The following is a 25,934-nucleotide window of genomic DNA, read 5'->3' on the forward strand; positions in this document are numbered from 1 at the left end:
AAAAACAATGTTAATTTAACTCTGAGAGCGTACAAATGTTCCATTCCTAACTATCATTTATCTGGGGACCACTGGAACTCCCTCAAGGACCCCTGGGGGTCCCCGAGCCCCACCAGTGTGCTAGAGCAGTGGTTCTCAAAGTGCATTCCAGGTACTCTGTGGGTTCCTAAAGGGCAGTCTAGTGTACAAATGGAGCCAAATGAACCCGTTAGCCGGGGAGACCTTGAAATGTGAAAGTTAGCTAGAGAGTAGGTAGGTAGAGAGTAGAGACCAGGTAGAGATCTGAGTTTATACAGTGCCGTGGCAGGCTCTAGGACCCGGGGGCCTCCTCCCTGTGCAGAGGGCGTAGTCTGCCAGCCCAGCCAGCCGGCTCTTCTCTTAGAGGAAGGAACGTTACAGCAGGAGACATGCTATGAGACACGCTGCTGGAAGGAGGAAACAAACCGAGAAATACCATATAAAACGGCACTTAATGATACCGTTGCGCTTTTATTGTCGTTGTTAATTTTAGCCTGATAGGCAATAGCTCTCACCATGTCGGTACTGGCCCTGCAAGAGTACGAATTCGAGAGACAATTCAACGAAGACGAAGCCATCCGATGGATGCAAGAGAACTGGTAAGCGTTGCTGCTGCTGCTGCGATGAAATGATGAACATTTTATTTGAACCAGTTCAGTGTAAATACTGCGACTTGGCCTGTAGACTGCGTCATTATGGTCTCATTTTGGGGTAAAGGAGGTAAATGTAAACGTATTATTATCGAATATGGGCTATATGGAATATGAATGAGTACAATGCCGCCTCACGTGCTGCCTGCATCCACTAAGCAAGGATTACATCTCGCAGTGTCCTCTTATATTTATCCTATTATAATCATCATCATCCGAAAATTGTTGTTTACTGTAGGCCTACATCATGACCGATAATTCACCTTATCTGGCCAGACTGGCCTAGATCACTACTGGTTCTCAAAGTGGGGTCCGGGGACCCCCAGGGGTCCTTGAGCGAGTTACAGGGGGTCCCCAGCTAAATGATAGTTAGGACCAAATGGACCCTTATGGGTATGTAACTCGAGTGTACAAATGGAACCAAATGGACCATAACTGGTCCATATGGTTCCATTTGTACACTCAGTTAAATTAATATTATATATTATATTATATTGATTTTACAATATAAATTGTGGTCTCAGTGATAAGAAATGCCATTTAATGGGGGTCTGTAGCCTAATGTATGTCAAACTGGGGGTCCTTGACATTATAATGGTTCAGAATCACTGCTCTGTTTTGGGGTCCCTGGCATATTATTTCAAATGGGGGTCCGCTGGCTAATACTTGGGTCCTTGACACTACTTGCACTTGACTACAGCTTGTCCATCTGAGCCCGGATGATTTCTGAAGCTTTTCCATCACAGAACACTTCTCAATCCCCCCTCAGACAGGTCTGACCTTCTGTTGTGATCCGCCCGTCTGCATTTGGTTTTTGTTTAGTTTTTCTCTATTCCTTCCTTCCTATTCCTGTGGCCCCTCACAGTCACATCTCACATCACAAGCTGAGCTCTTCCTGGTATTGTAAAAGGTGATGGGCTGTTGTTTCCTGGCCGAGGAGAGAACCACATTCCTCCTTGACTCTCTCTATGGGGCCCTTTCCACCGGCAAAGAACCGGTTGGGGTTCTTTCTCCCGCCTATAAGATGGCAATGTCTTGGAACCTGGATTCGTTCTTGCGAACCGGCCGCGAACCAACTTTTACGGTTCGGAACCAACTCGGTTCTCTGTGTAAAAGCTCACCTCTGGTTCATCCCATAGGCGGGAGAAAGAACCTGAACCGGTTCTTTGCAGGTGGAAAAGGCCCCCATGTGTATAACTTAATACTGAAATGAATTACTGGACATGTGTTGTTGCAATGCAGCCTGGTTTATCAGATCAGCCTGATGGAATGTAAGACCCCCCATAACTGCATCTGTGGTGGTACACTGTGAATCCTTTTAATTTGTACACTTTCTGAGTTACAAATAGCTAAAAATGACCCTGAGGATTTTACTATGTAGGCTGTACCCGCCGTGGCTTGGCTAGTGAGCCAGCTCTGACTGAGTTATTCTGAATTAAACATGATGTTTAATGTTCTGAATTAAACATCACAGCCTGGTTTTGTGTGCCTCTCCACGGGGTCATAAGCCGGACCTTTATTCCCCCGGCAAGAATTTGGAGCGTGAAATCGGTCATAACTGTCTTTTTGATCCATGAGGATGCACAGTCAAGGAAATGGCTTTGGGCAAAAAAACTAAACAAACAAGTCATATTTAAAATAAACATCCTGATTAAACTTCCAATGGCAGCGGTTATGGCAAATTACCCAAATAAGATTAAAAGCGTTATCTCTAAATAAATGTAAAGCTTTTTAGTGGCCTTTTTAACAGCCTGCCTTAGAGTGATGACTATGTCTTTGAGGGCTGGAGGGGTCTTTTTTTGCAGATTTCTATTGCTGAGCATAGACCTGTAATGACACAGGATTGTTTGGAATAAGCTCAATTCCCTGTGAATAAGATATCCATTAAGTTAAACAATCCCTCTCATTCTGTAGCTTGTAGCAGGGAGCTGTCCATAACACAGGGCACTGTTCATGATAACATGGGGGTACTGACAACTGGCCAATGAGATTCATCTTATGATGTCTGCTGACAGAGCACCAGCCAATCGGGTGGCAGCTGAGCGGTGCTGTGGGCTGCGTGTTAACTGGGGTGTCAGAGTGAGGAGCAAGCACATGGCTGAGGATGGATGGAAAGACTTTCTGGGACGGGAGGACGTTCTTTTACACTGTTAGTTAGGGTTTTCTGGAATGATGGGGGAGGATGGGGTGTGAATGTGGAGAATAGGATTGTAAAATATGATATATGCGTGACAAATAGTAAATCTACAAGTTCACAACATGTCTCATTGTAATTGTGATGTTGTAGATCTGAATGATGTAAAAGAAAACTTGAATGTATTTGCCTAATGCCTATAATGACTTGCCCAAAATTAGGAGGCCAGGATTAATGTGCTTAACAAAAAGGTTTTATTTGAACCAATCTGTGATGGAGTATATTAACACAACATTAACACAACATAACTAGCATATTTGCAGTGGAAGGAAGAGGTCTACTCTTCCATTGAGAAATGTCCACCCTGGTGTCAAGTAGGGACACCTACTGGTGTCAAGTAGGGACACCTACTAGTTGACAATGTGTCAATAGCAGATGGCCAGATTGGACACTTTTTGTAGTTTGGATTTAGACCAGACCAAGGGACATGGGGAAGACTCTCTCCTTTGGGAGAATGAGACAGTCGACATAAAACTTCATGTTGTAGCTTTTAACTCGTACAATACTGTGCTGCTCTAGCAGTGCTACAGGCTCATTATGAGAAGTGCAGTTCTCAGACTAGATCTGACACATTCATTATCCCTAGAAGTGCAGCATACCACAGTGCAACTGCAAACGCATGCACTGTGCCGACAGCCCGGTTCAGAGCTGCAGGGTGATATATGTTAATTTGAATAAATATAATTTCTCGTTATGTTACGCTTACCGTGTGCACATCTAAAAAACTCAGTGATGAAATGTAGCTCAGTTTGCAGGTCAATACTTGCACTTTGCTTGCGTGATTTGTGTCCACAATCACATACAGCTGAACTACACATGACCTTAACCAGCCTCTAACAGAGCAAGAGGGGAACTTCCAACACAACCTAACTGTGTGTGTGTGTGTGTGTGTGTGTGTGTGTGTGTGTGTGTGTGTGTGTGTGTGTGTGTGTGTGTGTGTGTGTGTGTGTGTGTGTGTGTGTCAGATTGAGAATATGTTGGCGTGTGCATTTTCATGCCATCCAGTGAAGTGGGCACAAGGGTGTGGCTTCCTGGTTAGAATTTGTCATGTAAACTGAAAACTCATTGGTTAGAAGCACGCTTTCGTGACGCGTTGAGAGCTTTTAAACTGTTCCCCCGAGGTCGATTATTGTTATTCAAATCGGCTATCGATTATTTTCAATAATAGATTAAATGCATTAGTTAAATTAATTATTGCATCCCTAGCTGCATGTGAAAGACTGAGTCCTACTTTACATTTGCTGACAACATGACAGTCACGCATGTCAGAGATAATGTGGTGGATAGTAATTCAGGTCATTGGGGATGGGACATGGAATTGATGGGTGCCATCTGTGCATTTGCTTGGGCGCAGCACGCACATCCGAACTATTATCAATTTCCAGGTGCCGGATAAAATAATAAAGAAATAATAACAATTTAAAGAAATTAATAATATAAATGTAAAATATGGAAAATGTGAGATGTTGGCATGCAATGTATTTTATTAAACCGTATACTTAGGTGAATTGATAGCTTGGTTGCATGATTGATTCATTCCGTTATTGGCCTAATGGGACATGAGGGCAATAACACACTAAACACACACACTCTGCTAACACCACGCACAACCATAGAACACTACAGTAAGTACAGACTCCTCTAACACCAATTACAACTGTAGGACACAAGTACACACAGTCACACCAGCACCAATTACAGCTGCAACATCAAGTACAATTGTAGAGCGTTCTCCTCTAACACCAAGTACAACCGTAGAACAAGGTCTCCTACGTTACAAGAACTGCTGAGGTCAGCTGCCTAGAGTTGACCGGATAGTGCATCGACCATGTAATCGCAAAGTCCCTGGTTCGACTCCGGCTGGTGTTGCATGTCCTTCCCCCTCTCTTCCCTCAGTCTCCTGTCTCTCTAGTCTATTATATCTAAATGAAATGGCAAAAAGCTGCCTAAAATAAATATGTAACAGCTCTGACAGCTCAGAGACTATTTCTGTGATCATAGAAGACGTAGGTTGTAGTGAAACAATCACATTTCCATATTTGATGGAATCAATCTGATAATAACTTTCATGATCTTCCTTCTGGGAGCAAACCTGATACACAACATCCTTAAGGGACTGTGTGTGTGTGTGTGTGTGTGTGTGTGCGCGCGCGTGCGTGCGCACACGCATAAGGTGTTGATTTACAACACTACATCAAGCTGGCTGTTTGCCTTTCAGCAGAAACCAGATCTAGTGCTAAAGCGATCCACTGTGTAAAGTAACTTCTATTTGTTTCTTAAATCCTCAGTTTTCAATGCTTTTACAGCAGATGCTCTCAAAGTAAGGTTGTGGGATGGGGAAGGTGTGGTCACACATTGACAACTTACAAGTCGTAAAAAATAAGTAAAAGATATAGCCTGTTGAAAGCATGTACTTTGTTTCATTTAGTAAAGTTCTTCATAGCAACAGATATAGGTTATGTTTCATTTTCGAAATGTGTAGATAATCACTTTTCCCATATCTAAACTATGTTGATGTTGATTAAAGATCAGTAGGAATTTCAGTGTTGTAACTGCTTTTTTGGAGTGGCCGAAAGAGAGAGTGAAGGTGTGGGTGAGAGAGGGAGACTAATCATAACACTCAAATTCTTTGTTCTGTGTGCTGTTATGTCAGGGATTCCTGTGGCCTAGCTGGTTACCTGGTTCATGTTAGTGTTTCTTGTAGCCTAGCTGGTTACCTGGGTTCTGTCTCCTGAGAGTCTGTGTGTTCAACAACAAAGTCTGACCAGAGCCCCTGACAATTCTACAGTAGCAGGTTCTTGCAGAAGATCACTTGATTATAATGCATGGTAACTGAATTTAGCCCCTTGTAGATACACATCCACACAGTCCCTTATATTTAGCTTAAGTGTTAAATCGGAGAGGTATTTCATGATATGAAAATAGCGAGAATTCTCCCAGCCTAGTTGTTATGGTTATTCAACTGAAAAAGAAACAAATGTTGTTTTACGAATCGGACTATAGTATACCTGTAGTATATATTTTGCACGTCTTGTTCTGGCGTTGGCCCTTCTCTGTGGACCTTCTAAAGGTTTTATGAACATTGTACTTGGTTATTGTAATGGAGGAGGGCTAATGCGAGTCAGTTGTCAGTGAGAAAGCGTCTCATGTGCCCAGCGTCTGCAGTCTGACGAGGCTGGAAGTTCAGGTGTCGCATTGGGAGGAGAGATAGCTTTGTAAGATTAGTCCTGTCTGAGCGTCCAGTTTCTTAATTGTCCACTGGTCCAAAGTCTCAGTGTTCCTACAGCTCTGTAGAGATAAGACGGTATGAAGATTGTGTCACGATTATTGTGACAAAAAAATAATAATCTAAATATCCCCAACGTCCACTATCCTGGCGTGGAACATTTGGCAAAGAGATTTGGTAGAGAGTGAAAAGAATAGTCTGTTTGACCAATTATAGAGGGTTTAAATGGTACCAGATATGCAGCTCGGCAAATAAAGGGTGAATTGATCCCAATGCATTTCACCACGATAAACGATAATAACGATTATCATCCCATCCCTACAGCTCTGCCCCAGGACCATAACCCTCCCTGTTATTAGTAAGGACTTACAAGCTTACGTTCGTACATTAACATAATAAGCATCCCATAATAACTGCTTCTGACTTGACCGCCTGCTCGAACGAACACAGCTGGTATTTGCAAGTGGGAAGCCAGCAGAGGGTTGTGTCCTCGTTGCTGCGGTGTCGAGTCCTGGTTGGCTGGGGTGCATGTTTTAAGTGAGGGAGGATATCTAGGGAAGATGGTTGGAACAGCAGTAATTTTACTGCTGGTTCCCATAGTCACACATTATGCACATAATCCTTGGACAAGTTGAATGCCTTAAATTCTATACTGACATAAAGGTCTAGTCAGATTGGTTCATTCCACAGAAGATTGTCTTGCAGTTGGTGACCGTGATTGGTTCTGACTTTGTCCTAAGGTTTGTCCTGCTCTCTGACCTAAAGTAACACCCGCTCTCTGCCCTAAAGTAATATGGTTCATACTCTGAAGGTTATGAGTGTGTGATGGCCTCAGTGACCAGACGCTTTCAGGGGGTCACAGTGACTAACCTGGATGACTGACTGAACTAACAAGCGGAAACGCAGAAATACACACTGACCTCACTGTAGCCCTCCAGCTAATTTTATTTCCTGTGTCTTCATATTTATTCTCTTCAAGCCATGTACAGTTGTGATGTGACATCACATACTGTAGTTCAGTGGTTCTCAAAGTGGACTTCAGGGACTCTCTAGGTTCCTTTATGGGGGTCTAAATTGACCCTTACAAGTACTTTAGCCCCTTTTCCACTGACATGGCCCAACACCACACCACTCCACACCGCCCACTTGTGGCAGGTTTTCCACTACAAGGACCTGGGTAGAGTGGTGTGAAAGCAGTACTAAACGTGGTACTAAAAAGTATCCAATCCAGACTAGGTCTGAGCTACACAACACTTCATAATGACTGATCACTCATTGACTTTTCATTTAGACCACCAGGATATAGTTGTACTACATGATAATAGATTATATTGTGTTGAATCTAATTATCGTCGTAATATATTAATACTTTATAGTTTTATAATCACAGTTATACTCCATTATAGTGGATCGTTGTAATACAAAATAATGTATATTCTATTATAATCATAGTGAAAAGGGTACATTTGTTTCTTATCGATAGGGGTTAGGGGCTTAAGCAAATTGACCCGCATTTGTACACAGTCAAAGTTAAGGGGAGACGTCAAGTTTGAGAACCACTGCTGTAGTATGTCATGCCGCTATGTGGCAACCATTTGGACCAAGGTTAAACAATGTAAATCTTTATGCAAATGAGGAGTGTGACGGTTGCGTCTGAGAGCCATTGTCATCTTTCAAACAGGAGGCTGCAGTCTCAGTCGCAACACTGAACCCTGCCTGTATAGAACCAGAATGCAGATGCGTGAAGAAATTCAGTGATTAGTTGCACCATCATTGTTCTGAATCTGTACTCTTTTGTACTTATAGGGGAAATATATTTATATAGATCATGATTTCTATTTGGAAATCTATTTGGAGTCCACATACCACCTCTGACAGGTTGATAAACCGGTTCTGGAAATGGTTCCAAATCGTCCTCGTCATGCACTGGGATCAATTTACCTTTTTTTTTGCCGAGCTGCGGTACCACTCTTAAACCCTCTATAATTGGTAAAGGTACTTGATACTGTCTTTTTTCAGTCTATCAAATGTCTTTGCCAAAAAATAGCCGATCTACAAGCTCACAACATGTCACGTAATGCGTTGCGACGCGTTGTGAGCTTGTAGATCTGCTATTTTTTGGCACATTTTCCGCCCAGGATAATGGATTTTGATTATCGCGATATTGTAAATCGCGATTTCTTTTGCACAGTAATCGTGATATGAAATTTTCATTTAGTCCCATCCCTAATCCCAACCCTAGCTCTAGCTTGGGTCTGAAGTGGAACATAGAAATTTGCTAAATGATGCCTCTGGAATCTATCTATATAGCATTTGGAAATGGCACTGAAAGCAGCTGAAAAATGCTGTAGAGGCACAGACAGAAACATGATTTATTTTCTGTCTCCCAGATCCTGTCAGACTGGCAATGACAGAGACATAGACTTGGCACGTTGGGTGTGTGTGCATGATGTAATTTCTGTAATAAATGCGTGCTGAAGAAACATCACTGGGAAATGACAGATGATCTTTTTTGTGACAATATCATTCAGAGGATAAAAAAAATCACATGACATTCTGTTCAATTTGTTTAGAGAGACCTCATCATTATCAGCATCAACAATGATGGTTACCACCCAAAACTAAATGTATAAACCTCTACCATTTGGACCTGTTAAGTTGATTGAGTACATTATCTTTCTCAGCACATCAGAATGTTAACCTTTTGTTTAGTGGTACATTAAATCGGTGTGTAAGAGCAGAGGAGTGGTTTCAGAGCTTTTTGTTCATACTGTTCAACTGACCTGTGATCAGGGTGGGTCTTTGTAAACACTGTAATCTGTGATATCTCATATTTACATTACAGTAACAGTAGTAGGTTGAGGTATATTTTATCTACACAGCAGCACAGAGAATATAGGTACTTTGCGCACTGAGTTACTGAACAGTAACACACCACAACACTGCATAGTAACATTACATACCACCTACAGTAGGGAAAATAAGCATTTGTGATTGGCAGAGACTGGGGCGGGGGTTGGCATTAATTCTCTGTAACAGATGTGTAGAATTTATTCAGAGCTCATCCTGCAAAACTCTGTCTGGGAAGGGAAACTCTAGCCTTGGCCCTCCCCCCATCCGTCCCTTTCTTGCACTATTATGCTTGAACAGCATCTACTGTACATAGGATATAGTGTGAAGCTGAATATACCAGTAAGACGCCTAAAGGCGACAAGCGACCTCGCCCTGTGCCATGTCTTGGTTATCTGGCCAGTGATGTATATTGGACCAGTTACCCATATATGGAGACCCCTGGTACCCATATATGGAGATCAATGAATGTACTGTATATGGAGATATGCTGTGAGAACCCAAACATTCTTACTCAGTTATTCATTCTGTGAAAGTCCTATGACATATATGACATCTCACATCATACATACTTTCCCTTTCATGCCTATATATGGAGATACCTGTCTGTAGAACCAGCCACACAGATATGGGCTGTCTTCTCTAGGCCATCTGTCTTGGCCTTATATGGATTTGTTCCTCCATATATGGGCATTCCCATATAAAGTCCTGTTAGATATGGGCTTAATATTGATGACATCAGGGATCTTCATATATGGCCATGAAAGGATTCTGTTAGTGTGGTTCCCCTGACATCATAGTGATGTACATTTACAGTGTATACAAGATGTAACAATAAAGTACAACCTTGAAGAGTTCAGTGCAAAGTGATGTTCAATTAAAGTTGCATCATTTAAACGTAATATCACCATAAAGATACAAATTAATTATCAAACTTATTAAAGCATTGGTATCTGTAGAACTATGTACAGCAGTATTGGAGTTGAGCAAGACGCTTATAACTATCATTTTAAATATCATAGTATAATCTAAAATACTAAAACTAAAACAAATTTTTGTGGACTATGTGGTTGAACTTGACATTCACTGGTGCACAACACACTGATACTTGCACCTTAATGTCTACACTCAAACACTTTATTTCTAATGACACATGTATATAATGTTCGGATGGATATAATAGGTGTAACTTGTAGATACCTTTCATTTCTTTCTTTTATCTCTTCTTTCTTTTTTTCCTGAAACAATCAAAACGATGGAGCTTGCACAGAAACAAATCTACCTGTAAACCTGTGATGTGACAATAAAAGACGATTCTGATCTGTAAAGGCCACTTTTAACCGCACAGATTCGTCGACGATTCGGCGGCGGAAGGCGGCGGATAGCGTCGGTTGCCGAACGGGAGCTCATCGTCAGGTTTTCGGCAGCGGGTCGGGAACGTTATCGACCGAAAACTGGAAAACTGGACTTGCCCGGTTTTGTTGAGTCGGTCCCTTGCCCGTCGGCAGTGAAATGAGCCAACGAGAGCGGATAAAAGACAACACACAATCCGCTGATAGCTATCTGTTTGGCATACATACTGTTTCCACACAGTCACAGAGGACACCGAGACAACACACTACACACAACTGAATAAAGTGGGCTAGTAATAGTGCAGCAGCTGCCCGTGTTGTTTTTTTTTTTTTTTTCTTCTCCTCTGCACGGAGAACAGTCACGTACAGAGTGCCTCCGTGCCTACTAGTGGTTAGATTACCTCCTCTTTCAGCTGTGAAAAGCTGGATGTGTGCTTCAGCGTATGACGGTGCGTGTCGAGCATAGCAGACATACAAGCTCACAACGCTTCAAGTTCCGACATGTTGTGAGCTTGTAGCTCTGATATTTTCAATGCGCGACGTCACACCATCGTATCGTATGACAAAATAATACAACTGCACACAGCAGCGGAGGCAGAACGCTGAAGCAGCAACAAGCTGTTGTGAAAGTGTCAGATCATGATACAATTTTAAAGGATTATGATTGGTTTTAAAGGTTGTTCTACTTAATCCAAATAATAATATTAATAATAGGCTTAATAACAGCATTTTCCGACAGCGACGCCATGCAGGGACGATCAACTATGGAGTGAAAATAGCCTTTCAGACTACTGCCACCTCCTGGTTTGGAATGGTATTTCATGCGATCTCTCCGCGCAGGCGCACAATTGCATACAGTAAGTACAGTCGGCATACAGTCGGCAGACGAAGTTCTGTGCAGTTCTTTGCAGTCCTTTGCAAGTTCTTTGCAGTCCTTTGCAAGTTCTTTGCAGACTTTTTGGTGTGGAGAGGCCTTAACATTCTACCACAGCCTCTATACAACGATGCCTTGTCATAGTAATTTACAAGTCCACGTCGGGGTAATCAGGCATGCTGTGAGATTGTAACAAGTTTACTTGTCTGTGTATTGCTACGTAAAAACAATAATAAAATAAACTACCATCACATCTGGATATAATGTGTGTGAACACAAAGTCCCCATGTCACCGCAAACAGATATGGCATTGCAGCGTGCACGCATACTTAAGCATTAAGTGTTTCTTTCCAGACGTTAATATAGCCTTTTATACATTTATTTTCATAATTATTTCAGCTGACTAGTGATTCTGCCTTCAGAACATTTTAGACTGGTTGGAACCTGTTGGAATAATTTCAGGATGACGCTGCACTTTAATAATATCACCTTTTTCACTCGTTTATGACATTTAACACACACACACACACACACACACACACACACACACACACACACACACACACACACACACACACACACACACACACACACACAGCAGTGCCAAGTGTGTATTATGTAAGAGTTGAAATCTCCTGTCAGGCTAACACTGATCCAACTTCTACAGCAGGTTAGCTAACGGCTCTAATCGGTCAGCTTGTTATTCTGTCTGTGTGTATGTACTGTATATGTCAAATTTATTTTTAACGTTCTCAAAGCTAGAGTTCAGACAGCTACGTACTGTAGGCTGTACATTTATTTATTTGTTTATGTCAGTACCAGTTATCACAGCAGTTTGATGCACTGAAAGGCAGCAGGTATGGTATTTCCTTGTGCTGTACAGTACATACAGTGGTTTCTTGACTGCTGTTGGGTAGTTGACCTAACCAGAAAGTACCACTTTTATTCTGAAGAAAGCACGTATGCTGAAACGTAATAAAGAAAAGGTACATTGCGTTGTGATCAATTTAGTTATTTTTAGTATCTTTTCCAATGCACCTTTCCAACATTTCTGATGCGCGTTCTATTCATTTTGTTACATAGTTTACCTAACCAACCTGATAACCGTCCCAACCTTATTTTTGGAGTGCTTATAGGAGCTGATAAAGTCAGTCATCCCTTCAGAGTTCAGACATTATCTGCCTTTGGCTTTTTTTTTATGTCAGGCCATGCCTAGGGCTGTCACAATTATGACATTTTACATGACGATTAACTGTCACTCAAATAATTGCGATTAACGACTTAATTGTGTTTTTGTCATTACATTTCTGTTTGGCTTTTAGGCTTTGAAGTTGCACATGGCAGATATGACACATAACCTAAATATACAAAGAAATGACTGACATATTTGACTTTATACTTAAAAAATAACATTGATAGTGGAAATAGCTCAAGCTTGTATACAGTATCTGCTATTTCCACTATTTGACTTAAAAAAATATATATATGAACATTTTTCAACATGGAAATGATTATGACGATTATGTAATAATTGTAACAGCCCTAGCCATAACGCCTAGCCTAGCCCTAGCCTAAATTGCACATAATGCGGGAGGCAGCAAGATGTTGTGTTGTTGAAAACGATTGCTTCCAAACTCTTGACACTTGAAAAAATAATCACCTGCGCAGAATGTCTCGTCAGAAAGTAGCTCATAACATGTCTATGGTGGATTTTTATGAAACAAAAACTTTGCAGATAGAAAGAGGATAATTAATTCATGCTTTCAGTACAGCTGCAATGTTGGTGAGTTTAACTTTGTTTAATACAATCAGATAGGACTTTTCTGTTTGGATGTACTGTATGGGCTGTCAATGGCAGAAATGCGTTTTTTGCCACTCGGTAGGCGTTCAAACATAACTTCCAGCAACAGTGATGTCACGCACATACCCTCTATTGTGCGGCAATCCGTTCATGACTGCTCAAGATATCCTTTGAAGAGACCCACAGACGGGCAGATAGATGTGAGCAGAGGCAATGAGAGGACTTGCGGGCCCGATTTCACAATAATGTAATATCCTGTAGTGGGTTGTATGGACCTATTTGGAAGGCCATTTAGTATTGCCCACAGGCCAGGAATTTGAGACCCCTGCCTTAGCTTAGATAAACCTTTTATTGCAGCCTGTTACAGAACTCCAGTACTGTGATTTGAACAGCGGCTGCAGCTTCAGTTGAACTCTTCCCAGTCGTTTTGTGTTCAAGCTGCAGATGTCCAGAGGAGGAGAACTCCAGGCCTTTACACCACCACAGAGCATCACGTCACTGGCTCTGTTTGCTTAACACAAAACCACACACACACACACACACACACACACACACACACACACACACACACACACACACACACACACACACACACACACGCACACACACGTGCCCGCGCACTCGGCCATCGCCCAAAGTCTCGCCCTGTGAAAAGAACCATACAGAGGGAGAGAGAGCATTTGGCTTATTTCTGGTATTTCACAAACCAGATTGAAATGGTTAGTGGTTTTGATTGACTTTAATATTTGTTTTTATTTAGGCTATTTCAGAAAAATATGCAGATGTCCTTAACATCACAGCTTATAGGAAATGTAATTTTATATACAGTTCCTATAAGCGTACACTTGCAATTCAGAAATACCCCCCCACCCATTCATTTTATCTGAGGTACTCTACTCATTATATATCTACCCATTCTACACACTGCCACTTATTTTGGCTAGAGGCTTAAATCTCAACCAGTCAGTGAAGCTGATGTTGAGACAGACAGAGAGACCCTTTTGGGAACCACTGTTAAGATGTAGTGCCGTGGCTACTGTTGCATGTGACACATGCTTTTTCTCTTCATAGAATTCAGTTTGAAGTGGATGCCTATAGGCTGTTCAGTCTGAGCCACAGGCGAGGACTATGCACTCGGTGACCATTCAAGGCTGGTTGCCTATAATTTATTCATCACAGTCTCATAATCTTACGTCACAACAACGAGGAGAAAATAGAATTGGATCAACACAGCAGTTGTGGCGGCCACGCAAGGAACGACAGTTCCTTGCCGTTCCTACGCACTGTGGCTCTGTAGAACTAGTGCTGGTCGGTCTGATGATTGGATAGGACTGTTGATGATTTTTGACTATGGGTTATCACCCAAAGGCTAGGTATGTAATTAAGCCATTTAAGTGATCATCATCACTTTTATTTATACTCAAAGTGATTTTTCACTCAGGCTATATTTGTCCAACGATTCTTAGGATTCTAACTTATTATTCACACAGTGAATACTGGTCTGATACCAGTTTACACAATGGATACTTATCCATTTATTACCAGTTTACACAGAGAATACTGGACTGTGTGGTGCTGTGTTTTTCCCGGGTTTACAGGACTCATAGCTACGGGGACACTCAACTTCTCCTCTCTCTATTCCTTCTGACCTTCTCTTCCAAACCACCCCTCCCTCCCCCACGCCATGTTCCTCGCATCCTCACCTCTTCACATTCTTTGTCTCCACACTCCACAGTCCACACCTCCTTCTCCTCTTCCCATCCTCCTGCTGTCCTCAATCCCTGACTAGGTTTTTCATTTTGTGCTGCCTCGGGCAGTTTTCACCCCCCGCACTGATAAACTTCTCTGCAGTTTTGAGAAGGCCTGTGAGTTATTGCTTATTAACTCATCCAGTGCCAGGAATCTCCACTAGAGGGCGCCCAATGGCCAGAGAATCCACCATAGACATACGCTGTATATGCACAAGCCGTGCGCACTTGCGCAGCCATGACGCGCCTGAACACTTTCCTTTGTGTCATGAACAGGAACAGGATGAAGTTAGCTATTGGCACCAAGCATTTTAGAAGCCCTATTTTCGGTGATTTAGCCGTGATTAAACCTTGCGCACCTCATGGATATGCATGGAACAGAGAAAATGAGCTCTAAAGATCCTGGATTGCATTGGAGTGGACGCCAAATATCGGCGGCGCGACGCTCTCGCAGGCCGATGTAAACAGATCGCGGCCGGCGGCCGGCTCGAAGATTTAGCCCGGTGCTTCGGTAAGGCCTCTGGATGTTTTTTTTTATTTTTATAAAAAGCATAGGCACCCCGAACGATAAAAAGGCCGAAATAAAGCCGAACTAGTTCGGGATAGGCACAGTAAGAGTTAAGACTTAACTGATCAATTAATTGACTAAGGGACAGCCCTCTATACTGTATACTTTCCCCATAGAAATTAATTCCGTTCTCTCTTTGTTTGTAAAATAAATTATAATATATACTTTCCTACTACATCTTCTGCAGAAACTGTGACCTTGTGACCTTTTCCAGTGTTAACTGTTCAGTCTATCGTCCTTCCTGTCTCTGCCTGAAGGAGAAGCAGCTGTTTGATTTCTGAGTGGTTTCATCCTTTAAAACTAAAGTATCTGGTGAGGAAAATGGCCATAATCAAACAAGTTTTTTAAGGACAGAGTTGTCTTTTGTCTTTTTTTTTAAGTTGAGGAGGAGAATGACAGATATTAGGTAAGAGAGACACATGAGAGACTACTCGGGGATGCTGTACTAAGCCAAGAAAGCTCATGTGATTCCAGAGATTGGGCGTTGATGAGGAGGACACAAGTTGATGACATTGACTTCATTTTATAAAACAGGAGCAGGTGTGGCAGGTTTCTGTCCAGTGATAGTTTTTTGTAATAAATAAACCATAAAACTGATCCTTTGGTCCTTAATAAAATAAGGCAAGGCAAGGCAGGAACGCACGCATGCACACGCGCACGCAGTCTTCGAAACAGGAACACGATCCCTGAGTATATGTGACTTCGAGTTCTGTCAAATGATGAATGAGAGAATTCAATTCATAAAGTGGCAGACATCTTCATTTGAGACATTTTGCAGCAGGCAGAGCTGTGTAGAAGCAGCCCAGCTTGGACTACATGGCCACAGTGGAGCCATGATGAGAATTCACACTGATGCCTCAAACAGATTCCTGTGACTGGGGGCATAGCTAGGCTGCAGCTGCCACTCCAGAGGCTCTGCAAAGACAACAGCCCCCCCCCCCCCCCCAGACGCCACACACGCATGCGTGCGCACGTGCGCACCTACCAGCACATTTACCATTTTTTACCATGCCACAGGCTCTTTGCACCCTCAATGCAACACCTTATTAACCCCAAGAGGGTCAAAAGGGACTCTTGTTCACTCGCTATTAACCACTTAAGCCCTACATTCGTACAATGGTATTGTTCTAAAATATATAGGGACCAAAATAGGGAATCCAGACTGAAAGTGGTTAAGTGAATGCTCTGGATTTTACTGTGTTCTGTTGCTCTTAGGACTGTTCTCTCCTTTTTTTAGGTTTTAGTTTACCTGCAAAACTTATGTAGAACACAGAGAGTACGAGGATAGAATTGAAAACATGGATTGTGTAAATGAGAAAAAAAGAAACTCCCAAAGTGGCTTACCGAAGTAACTCTCCTCAAAACAGAAAACGAAAATCAAAATGAATTGTTCAGTGATGTCTGAATTAAATAGAGGAAAACAACAGCAGCAATATTGCAATTTTTAATGAGGAAAATGTCCTTGAAAAGCAGACATAATTAATGTTTTTGCACAGGGAGAAACATGCACGTTAATGATGTGTGTGCTCTCTAGTTGAGCTAATCAGATGTAAAGAAGTGTGTGTTTTAAAGGAAGATAATGATCTGAACCCTGCCACTGTACTGCCCTCTGTGACATCGCACATCACGCCATCTATCGCACCGGTGACCCTGACCTTCTTTTTTCCCCCGTTTCCAATCGAACTCGGGGGACGGCGTAAGGAGGAATGCACTGGACCGCTTGTCCAAAGGGCCTCCTGTCTTGTCCTGTCCTCCTTGGCAAAGTAGGCCAGCGTCCCTGTGTGTCCCTCTGTTCTCCTTCCCCGGCCAGAGTGGTCGGGGAACACTGATGTCATTCTGCAGTGCTGGCCCCGTTGTCATTCTGTGCCTTTGACTTTGACTGGGACGTCTTTGTCCTTTGTTCAGTGGAGGTGGGAGGTCCGAATAGCTACTGTACAGGGACACTGAGGGACGGCCACCTACATCCTGACAGTACAAATTTCACAATGGGATCCATTGTCGGCGCCAGTTAGAGCCACTGCTTTGGTACTGTTTGGATTGGATAAATTACAGCGTAACTAATTTGCTGCTTCACTGTCGTTTATTCTAATGATAATGACAGTGCAAGTAAGCTTAACTGTTCTTGTTGCATGCACAGTGAATCCTATTGATTCAGAGGAGGACGTTGGTTTCATTTGGAGAGTGGCTTGGGAGTTAAATTGACCGTTCGGTGTTAAACTGAAATCATTCTTTAGTCCATTGACCATCAGATTTCTTTTGCCCACAAGCTTTCTTCAACATCTGATCTTATCCATTGACAACATTACCTGCTTATCCAGTTACTGAACACGCCTTCAGCCCTGGGAAATGCCCAGTGTAACCACAGTCCTCTACCGTCGGTCACTGGGAGCGCCCCAGTACAGCAACCGGTGTTATCCAACAAGCAGCTTCAATGAATCATTTGCGGGTTGGTTGCCATGCTCAAGGACACACAACCCCCCTTCCCATCACAAGCTACCTTCACTAACCTTCAGGCCACTGCTGCCCCCAATTCATTTGACTCCCTTCTCGGTCTGTTAAAAGAAAAACTGCTTGTTTTGGTAAAGTGGTGTTCGTTTTTTTGTTTTTTTGTATTTTCTCAGCACGCAGCAGCTGGTCTTACTCAGCATCTAGCGTAGCCTGTCAGCTCTCACCACCTGGCTGTCAAGAGAGTGCTGAGTGCTGGGACTGCTTTGGTCTTCGCTCTGGTGGTTGGCCAGGTGGCGTTTCAGCGTGGCACGGTGGCACCGCATGTTCATGATGCACAACAACAACTCTCTGACAAGTTAATAAAAACAAACGCACGCAGTACGGTGGTAGCCTTGCAGCTACGGCAAACTCCTTAAAAAAATAAAAAAAATATATTTTTTTTTTATCCTGAATATAAATCCTGTATGTTATCCTGAGAACGTTTTTCACTTACTGCTGACGGCAGCAACCAAAATATTAAGTTACTTTATTTTGAGGTTTCAAGGGTTTTTATTGTCACCTGCTGACAATACAGATGTCGCAACATTGCAAGCAGAGCAATTCTCATACGTTCTCAACACAGTGGATATAATAATTGTAATGCAATAAAAAGAACAATAAGAAATGTTGATGGATCGGAAGAATAAAGTAAAATTGCATAATATAAACAATGGTGTACAATTAGCATGCTGTATAGCTATTTATAGCAAGAATAGTCAAATAAAATTAATTCCAATAGCATCACTACAACTGTAGATTTGTGAAATCAGAAGTGCTGTTTATGGTCTGTGAATGGCACCTTGCTCAAGGCCATAGTGGTCACTTAAAGCTTAGATAAGCAGGAATGTGACTGGAAGGTTTCCAGCTCAGTTCCCTGTGGCTGTTGGGGAAATCTCTTTAGAGGCTGTGTGGATGAGCAATGTATCAATGTTCTCAGCTTCATTTAGATCTACTGTTGAAGACAATGCCCTTGGGCAAGGCATGTAACACCCAACTGCTCCAGTGGAGCTGCAGAAGAGCCAGTAATGGAACAATGTGGTTGTACTGGTAAGCTCTCCCTCAAGAGCATGTATTAAACCAACAGTCCCCACTGAGATTATTAACCCCTGTAATTTAAATGAGACCTAGACAAATGAGATCCGCACAGACCTGAGGTGTACAGACGGCTCACACAACGGCATGCTTGCTCATCTGTAAAAATTATCCCTGTCTTTAATTAATTCTCTCCCGTGCTTGTTTGATCACAGGAAGAAGTCTTTCCTGTTCTCGGCGCTCTACGCTGCCTGTATCCTGGGAGGACGCCATGTGATGAAGCAGAGAGAGAAGTTTGAACTGAGGAAACCTCTGGTGCTCTGGTCCCTGACCCTCGCCGTGTTCAGGTGAGGATGTGTCCAGCACGGTGCAATACTTTGCTCATTTAAATAGGCCTTTCAGATGATCGTAATTGTTAACAATTTACAATTTAGGCATTTAGCAGATGCTCTTAATCCAGAGCGACTTACAATAAGCAGGTAATACATCAATACAATAAGCACAGTAATAAGCAAGATAATACGTCAATAAATCAACAACAATACAACAGTACAACATATGCATAGTTATATCAATCTCGAAAACAATAACGTAGGTAGACCACGCACCTAAGTAGTAAAAAACTATGTAAAAAACTAAAAATGCTATCTAGCTTTCATATGGTCATCGATGGTAGGCGAGTGCTACAGTAAGTACTATGGGTTTAGGTGGAGTCTGAAGAGTTGAGTTCTCAGTCCACGGCGGTAAGCTAGGGAGTGAGTCTGTAGTTCTAAGTGCGACAGGGAGTTTATTCCACAGTTTGGGGGTCAGGAGGGCGAATTGTCTAGCATGAGTGGACTTTTGTCCTTTTTTGTCAGCTGATTGTTTAGCATAATCATCCGTTTCCATGTTGAAGAATGTCAAGATATTTTCAAAACAATTGCGGAAATGGCTGATCAAGCTTTGTGAGCTTGTAGATCTTGTAGATAACCTCTGGGACAACAACATTTTTACAGAGTGGAAGACTTATGTCATTCCATGTTTCACTGGATGGCTCAATGAGTTTGTTTCACTAATACATGTGGAGAGGCTGCATTGCAATAAACAGGACAGGACAGTGTGATTGCTCCACTTTTTACTAGCTTTATATAATGTGTCCAACTCTTGTATGATAGGTTAATTACTCGTCTTTTATTTGCATTTTAGTCTGGTGTGTGTTGTTCTTGTTATGTCTTCTTGATGCATTGTTTGTATTATTTGCAATGTCAAAAAGCTACAACGCTTGACCTAGCCTAAAATGTAATTGTTAGATAGAATGTTATTTAGACAGATGCTAGGTTAATTTGTTTACCTGGCTGGCATCATAGATTCTTTGGTTTAAATGTCCATTTTTTTTTTTGATATTATATTGTTTAGACTGATGCTAGGTTCTTGGTTTACCTCTGATCCCACTATTACTGAGTGCATTTGATGTACTGTATGGTGTTTGCCTTGCTTGCTATAAGTCCATCTGGATAAAAAGCGATGCTAAATGCCTGAATTGTAAATTGTAGATCTGTCTAAGGAAGCTTAGACAGAAACCATATCATCATGTCATCATATTCCTCATGTAGCCTATTACATTTTATGTTTGTATTCCTGTTTCTTATCCCTGATTGTGGTTTGTGTGACATGGAGAATAACCTAGCCAAGTTTAAATTCCTTGTATGTGTGAACATATTGGACCACTTAACGGTCTGATTGAGTCTCGCTGTGTGTCCCTGCAGTATATTTGGTGCTGTGCGTACTGGGAGCTACATGACGTACATCCTGATGACCAAAGGACTCAAACAGTCCGTCTGTGACCAGAGTTTCTACAACGGACCAGTCAGCAAGTTCTGGGCATACGCCTTTGTGCTCAGTAAAGCACCAGAACTGGGTAAGATTACACATTATACTGACTATCCATTCATCTTTGTCGCGTTGCGTTGTGGGGCTAGTAGTTCCAGTAGAGGATCCCAGACTTTGCTTTCCTCAGCCACATTAGCCAGCTTTAACTGGGGCATCCCGAGGCATTCCCAGGCCATCATGAAGATATAATCACCCCACCTGGTCCTTGGTCTGCTCCGTTGTCTCTTACCAGCTGTGTGTGCCTCCCTGGGGAGGCACCCAGGAGGCATCCTTACTAGATGTCAGAACCACCTTAACTGACTCCTTTATAGGCAGAGAAGCAGCAGCTTTACTCCTAATTGACGGATTATTTCTTACTAATTGACAGAGCTTCTCATCGTATACGTAAGGGAGATGCCAGCCACCCTCCTGAGTAAACAGTCCTTAGCTCACTGAACTGCAGACCCTCTCCTTGGTTCATACGCTCCCACGGCCCGTTATCACATCCAGGGACTTAACTGGTTACCATGGTAACCGATAGCGCTGCGGCGTCTGCAAGTGAGCGGGAAAAAAAACGAAATTTTCTATGATTCCTAGCAGAAATAGTATTTCCGGCTCCCATTGCATTGTATACAACCTGCAGAAACATGGATATATCTCCACTTCTTTTTCCATATTGCTCGTTTGGTCAAACGTTTTCTATGGACCATAGCTTACAGTTACACACAGATCATTGAGGTTGTATTTTTTCTTCTCTGTGTGAAAGAAAAGACTTTGAACGGCTGTGAACGGCCGTGAACGGCCGTGCGCACAATGGGCGCGCGCACAATGGGCACGCGCCTCGTGCATGGAGCCATCGAAAATCTGGTAAATACAATAGTCAAAGTGTTAACTTGCGCTTCAACATTCTATCCATAAATATCGCAAACAGGATATGTGACATTATGCAGCACTGGCCTAGGCCAACCTGTTCGGCAATAACATATCTTTTGGTGTCTCACTCTCAAACACCCACTAAGTGTGTTATAACATTTTTGCCCATCCCTCAATCTCGTACAAATGACCTCCTTTAGACCAGACGGCTCAAACAGTCTTTCCTCTAGCAGGCTCTGGAGGGACTGGAGGGATTTTGTCTCTCAGACTTAATTTTCTGCCTGTGTAGTTCTTTTGTCTTTGTCCATTGCTGTGTTCAGAGGCACTGCACCCTGCCAGCTCCCTGGTTCAACCCAGAAGAGGACCTCCTCATAGGCGGAGAGGGGGTGGCTCATAGTGTGTGCTCAGCAAACCACCGGTCGACACATCTAATATCTCATGTATCTTGAGTGCTTGTTAGAACTCAGTCTTGTGACCATTCTAAATATTATACATAATATACATTATACTACTAACTAAGCCATACATCTTATCTCTGCTTTCTGAATATGTGTTCTGCGTTGTGCACTAATGTGAGTGCTCTGCTGTATGTTTATGGTATTCCTTTGTTGTGTTAAAGCCAAAAACATTTATGAGCATTGTCCGGACTACAAGAAAGATGGTGGCAGACCGTGGCACATCTAGGGTCCAATCTCATGCGCAAATAACTATTGATATTGTCAACCAGTATATATAATACCTGACACCAGGGTTAGCAATTCTCAATGGAAGAGTAGGGAGACCCCCTCCAACCACTGCAGGTGTACTAGTTATATTGTAATAAAATTTGCTAGCCTGATCTCAGACTCTCGGACTGTTCTGAGCGATTTACGGGGGAGGGACTTTTTTGCGAGCGTGCGTGCACGCGCGCGTCCGCGGCGCACGTGAGTGATCGAGACGCACGGTGGACGCGACGCACGGTCGCAGAGTGTGTGTGTGTGATTGTGTGTGTGTCTCTGTCTGTGCCAGTGACTGCTTCCACACAGAACTGTGACCAGAAACATGTAATCAACATTAACAGCTTGGTGAAATCTCACACACACACACACACACACACGCGCGCGCACGCCTTCCTCAGCCTGCCTGTGTGTGTGAACTTCGTTTGAATCGTTTCAACTGCTGTGTGGATTGGATATTCATTAGACCCACCCCCCGCGCTCATTGGATCAGCCGCAGTTTTGGTTACTCAATGCCGATTCATGTACTTGGCTCCAGACCAGAGAAAGAGTCCACTCTGAGAGTGGGCGGGGTCTATGGTCTGGAAGCAGGCTAAAAATTTGCTACAATACAGAATGGTTAAAATTACATTTAGTCATTAAAATAAGTCCTGGATTGATTAGAAAGAGTTCAGTTAACAGTTATCAGTTGAATGGCAAGAATGTAACCTGTGTGCTACTGGCTGTAGTGAGGCTCAACTGACCGACTCTCTCTCTCTCTAGTTAATGTTACGACTGGAGGCCTGGTAGATTTCCACTACCTCATCAGTCTGTATGTTTGCTATCCTACAGTAATTAGTCAACTCAAATGAAGTGCATAGTTTAGCAGCCTGGTGCTGCGTCCCTCCATGACCTAGATAGTCCCCAGGTTTCCCATGCAGTATGCAAGGAATCTTAAACTACCCTTGCATTTTAACTTAGAGCTTTTTACAAGTTCATATCTGGAGTGTTTTTGTTCGGTTCAATGTGGTAAACTGTTTAAAAATGTTACTCATATTAATGCCGAAGTGCAATATTAAAGACACCTCAATAGACAGTACAGTGGGCATCCACCTAGGGGCGCTCGGGAATACGTTGTGGGTTCAGTCAGTGTCTTGCTCCAAGGACACTTCAACAAAAAGCCAGCAGTAGCCCGGGATCGAACAGGGGCAATCAATTCGTTCATTTTCCTCTATGGGGCTGTGTCCACTAAAGAGTTTTTCCATGAGGCCAGTGTAATTCTAAATTGTTTGCAAAGGGAGTGCCACATCATAGCAGCCCAAGTGTCTCAGCTGAAATAACGTGTAAAATGCATTTATTTTTATTTTTATTGGTTGTCATGCCTTACATTCCAAACATTCCTTGTGTTTTTTTGGACTGAATCAAATACATACTAGGGCCTTTCTTTCTTCTAATGGATTCATTTTCTGCTCCCCTCTTGTCAAACACCCAACCCCCCCCCCTCTCCAATTCCCTCCTCCTCCAACCTCCCTACCCCTCCCTCCAACGCCCCTCCAGGTGACACGCTCTTCATCGTGCTGAGGAAACAGAAGCTCATCTTCCTCCACTGGTACCACCACATCACCGTGCTGCTCTACTCCTGGTACTCCTACAAGGACATGGTGGCGGGCGGCGGCTGGTTCATGACCATGAACTACCTGGTGCACGCCGTCATGTACTCCTACTACGCCATGCGCGCCGCCGGCTTCCGCGTGTCGCGCAAGTTCGCGATGTTCATCACGCTGACGCAGATCACGCAGATGGTGATGGGCTGCGTGGTGAACTACCTGGTGTACAGCTGGATGCAGCAGGGACAGGAGTGCCCGTCGCACATGCAGAACATTGTGTGGTCGTCGCTGATGTACCTCAGCTACTTTGTGCTCTTCATCCAGTTCTTCATCGAGGCCTACTTCAGCAAGACCAGAGCTGCTCCTGTCATGGCGAAGAAGGGCCAATAAATTTTACGTAATTCTTTTTTTTTTAAAGAGGACAAAAGAGGGAAAAAAGGTTATGCCATAGGCGGGAGGAGAATAGAGATGGATTAAAGGGAGGTAGAGGAATTGGAGAGCAGGGACCAATGACTGCAGCAAATCGGTGAGCAGATGGAGGGGGTGGTGTTAGTTGGGGGAGGGGGGCCTAGAAGCGGGTGTTAGGGTGAGGTTGTGGGGGGTACTTTGTGGGGGAGGGGGGGGGGCGTGTGGGAGGGGGGTTTTATGGCTGATGTTTTGTGCTTTTAGCGTCATTACTAATGAGCAGATCCAAATGCCTCCAAGGGGAGCGGGGTGCAAGTGTCCCGGCTGGGGGGCACCTGAGAAGACGGCGCCCCCTCCCCCTGTGGTGGGAGGTCGTCAGTGAGTTGTCCACCTGATGTTTCCATGTCCCCTTTTGATTCACATAAAATGTCCTTTTTTTCCTGAGGATAACAATAAAAAAGAAACGGTTGAATTACCAGAAAAAGAAGGAAGTATGTCTGCCAATAGCCTATTTTTACTTGATAAATACGAATTAATTGATCATTTGAAGACTGTTGGGCTCAACATTGGCTTGAGCAATGTGAGTGTTCTCATTTTCTTGTATGCGTCTTTCTTCAATGTTGTCTGTTGGGTCTGTTTTTCATCTGTCAAAGAAAATGTTTGAGACACTGGCTGAGTGTGTTGGCAGTTTAATAGCACTGAACTTTGTGTATCTTTCACTGCAAAACATGATCTTTTCTCAGGTCTTAGGTTATCTCTTTCTTTATATAATATGCATATCAGAAACGATAGACCTGTTTAACATCAGTGCTGGTTAGCAATATAGATGAAAGGCTTTAAAGGTCAGAACATCCAGATGTTAAGGAATGAAGCAGTTTGGAGGAAGACATGTCTTGTGACCAGTGGACGTGGTGCATGATGGGAAACCGATGCTGATCTATTGCTTATTGGGACGAAGGGAAAAGTCACCGACCACACCTGGGAAGTAACTTGCCATTGATTTCCAAAGACTCTTATTTTGAAGGAGTAGGCCGCAGAGCGGTAAAGAGGACCAGTGTTGGACACTGAATCATCCGTTTGAAACTGTTTAGAGTCATAGGCCTAAACGTATTTATGTTGAGCAACATGTAAAAACAAAAAAGAAGATACTTGCAATTGTCAAAAGTAGCTGTATTGACTTAAAAAATCTAAACTTAAAAAAAAAAAAAACATTAATGGTGTCTGTCCTGCTATTGTGCGTTTGCACTGTTATCGATGTATAAAACAAATGTTGCTGAAAATCTTTAACGTCTGAACAAAGAGTGCAAAAAAAAGAACACAATTTGTCATTCTACTTGTGGTGGTGTGTGATCATTTTTTCTGAGCTGTTAACATTGACATTACACACTTTGTTATCGCTGCTAATCCAAAGGCTGGGGATGGAGATTGTTTTTTTCACTATTGTGTCTTCCTGGCTAATCTCACAAACCACTGGCACTGGGTTTTGTGCACCTTGCCACTAGGCCAAGGAAGATAACTCCCCAAATATTTTGCCAATCCGTCTTTGACGAAGGCTATTGGACACCTCATGCCTGGAGTGGGACTAGGTGGCGAGTGGCGACATACTTAAGTCTGAGGGTCCAGTGCTCGCTATTTGGCATCAGGAGCATATATACATCCCATTAAAGGTAGGGTAAGTGAATTCATTTAAGTTTCAGTTCAGCCCT

At 42.9% G+C, this 25,934-nt stretch overlaps 1 protein-coding gene across 1 annotated transcript; it reads left to right on the top strand.

Annotated features, from left to right (window-relative positions):
* The first annotated feature begins 351 nt into the window (after window positions 1–351).
* elovl6 (ELOVL fatty acid elongase 6) lies at window positions 352–25,561 on the top strand. The gene is made up of 4 exons (XM_080746277.1): window positions 352–617; window positions 19,016–19,147; window positions 20,546–20,697; window positions 23,774–25,561. Exons 1-4 carry the CDS (start codon window positions 535–537, stop codon window positions 24,211–24,213), a joined length of 807 nt encoding a protein of 268 aa, XP_080602403.1. The 5' UTR covers window positions 352–534; the 3' UTR covers window positions 24,214–25,561.
* The last annotated feature ends 373 nt before the right edge of the window (window positions 25,562–25,934 follow it).

This window comes from Nannobrachium achirus, assembly GCF_963921795.1.
Source record: "Nannobrachium achirus genome assembly, chromosome: 17".
In the NCBI taxonomy this organism is placed as follows: domain Eukaryota; kingdom Metazoa; phylum Chordata; class Actinopteri; order Myctophiformes; family Myctophidae; genus Nannobrachium; species Nannobrachium achirus.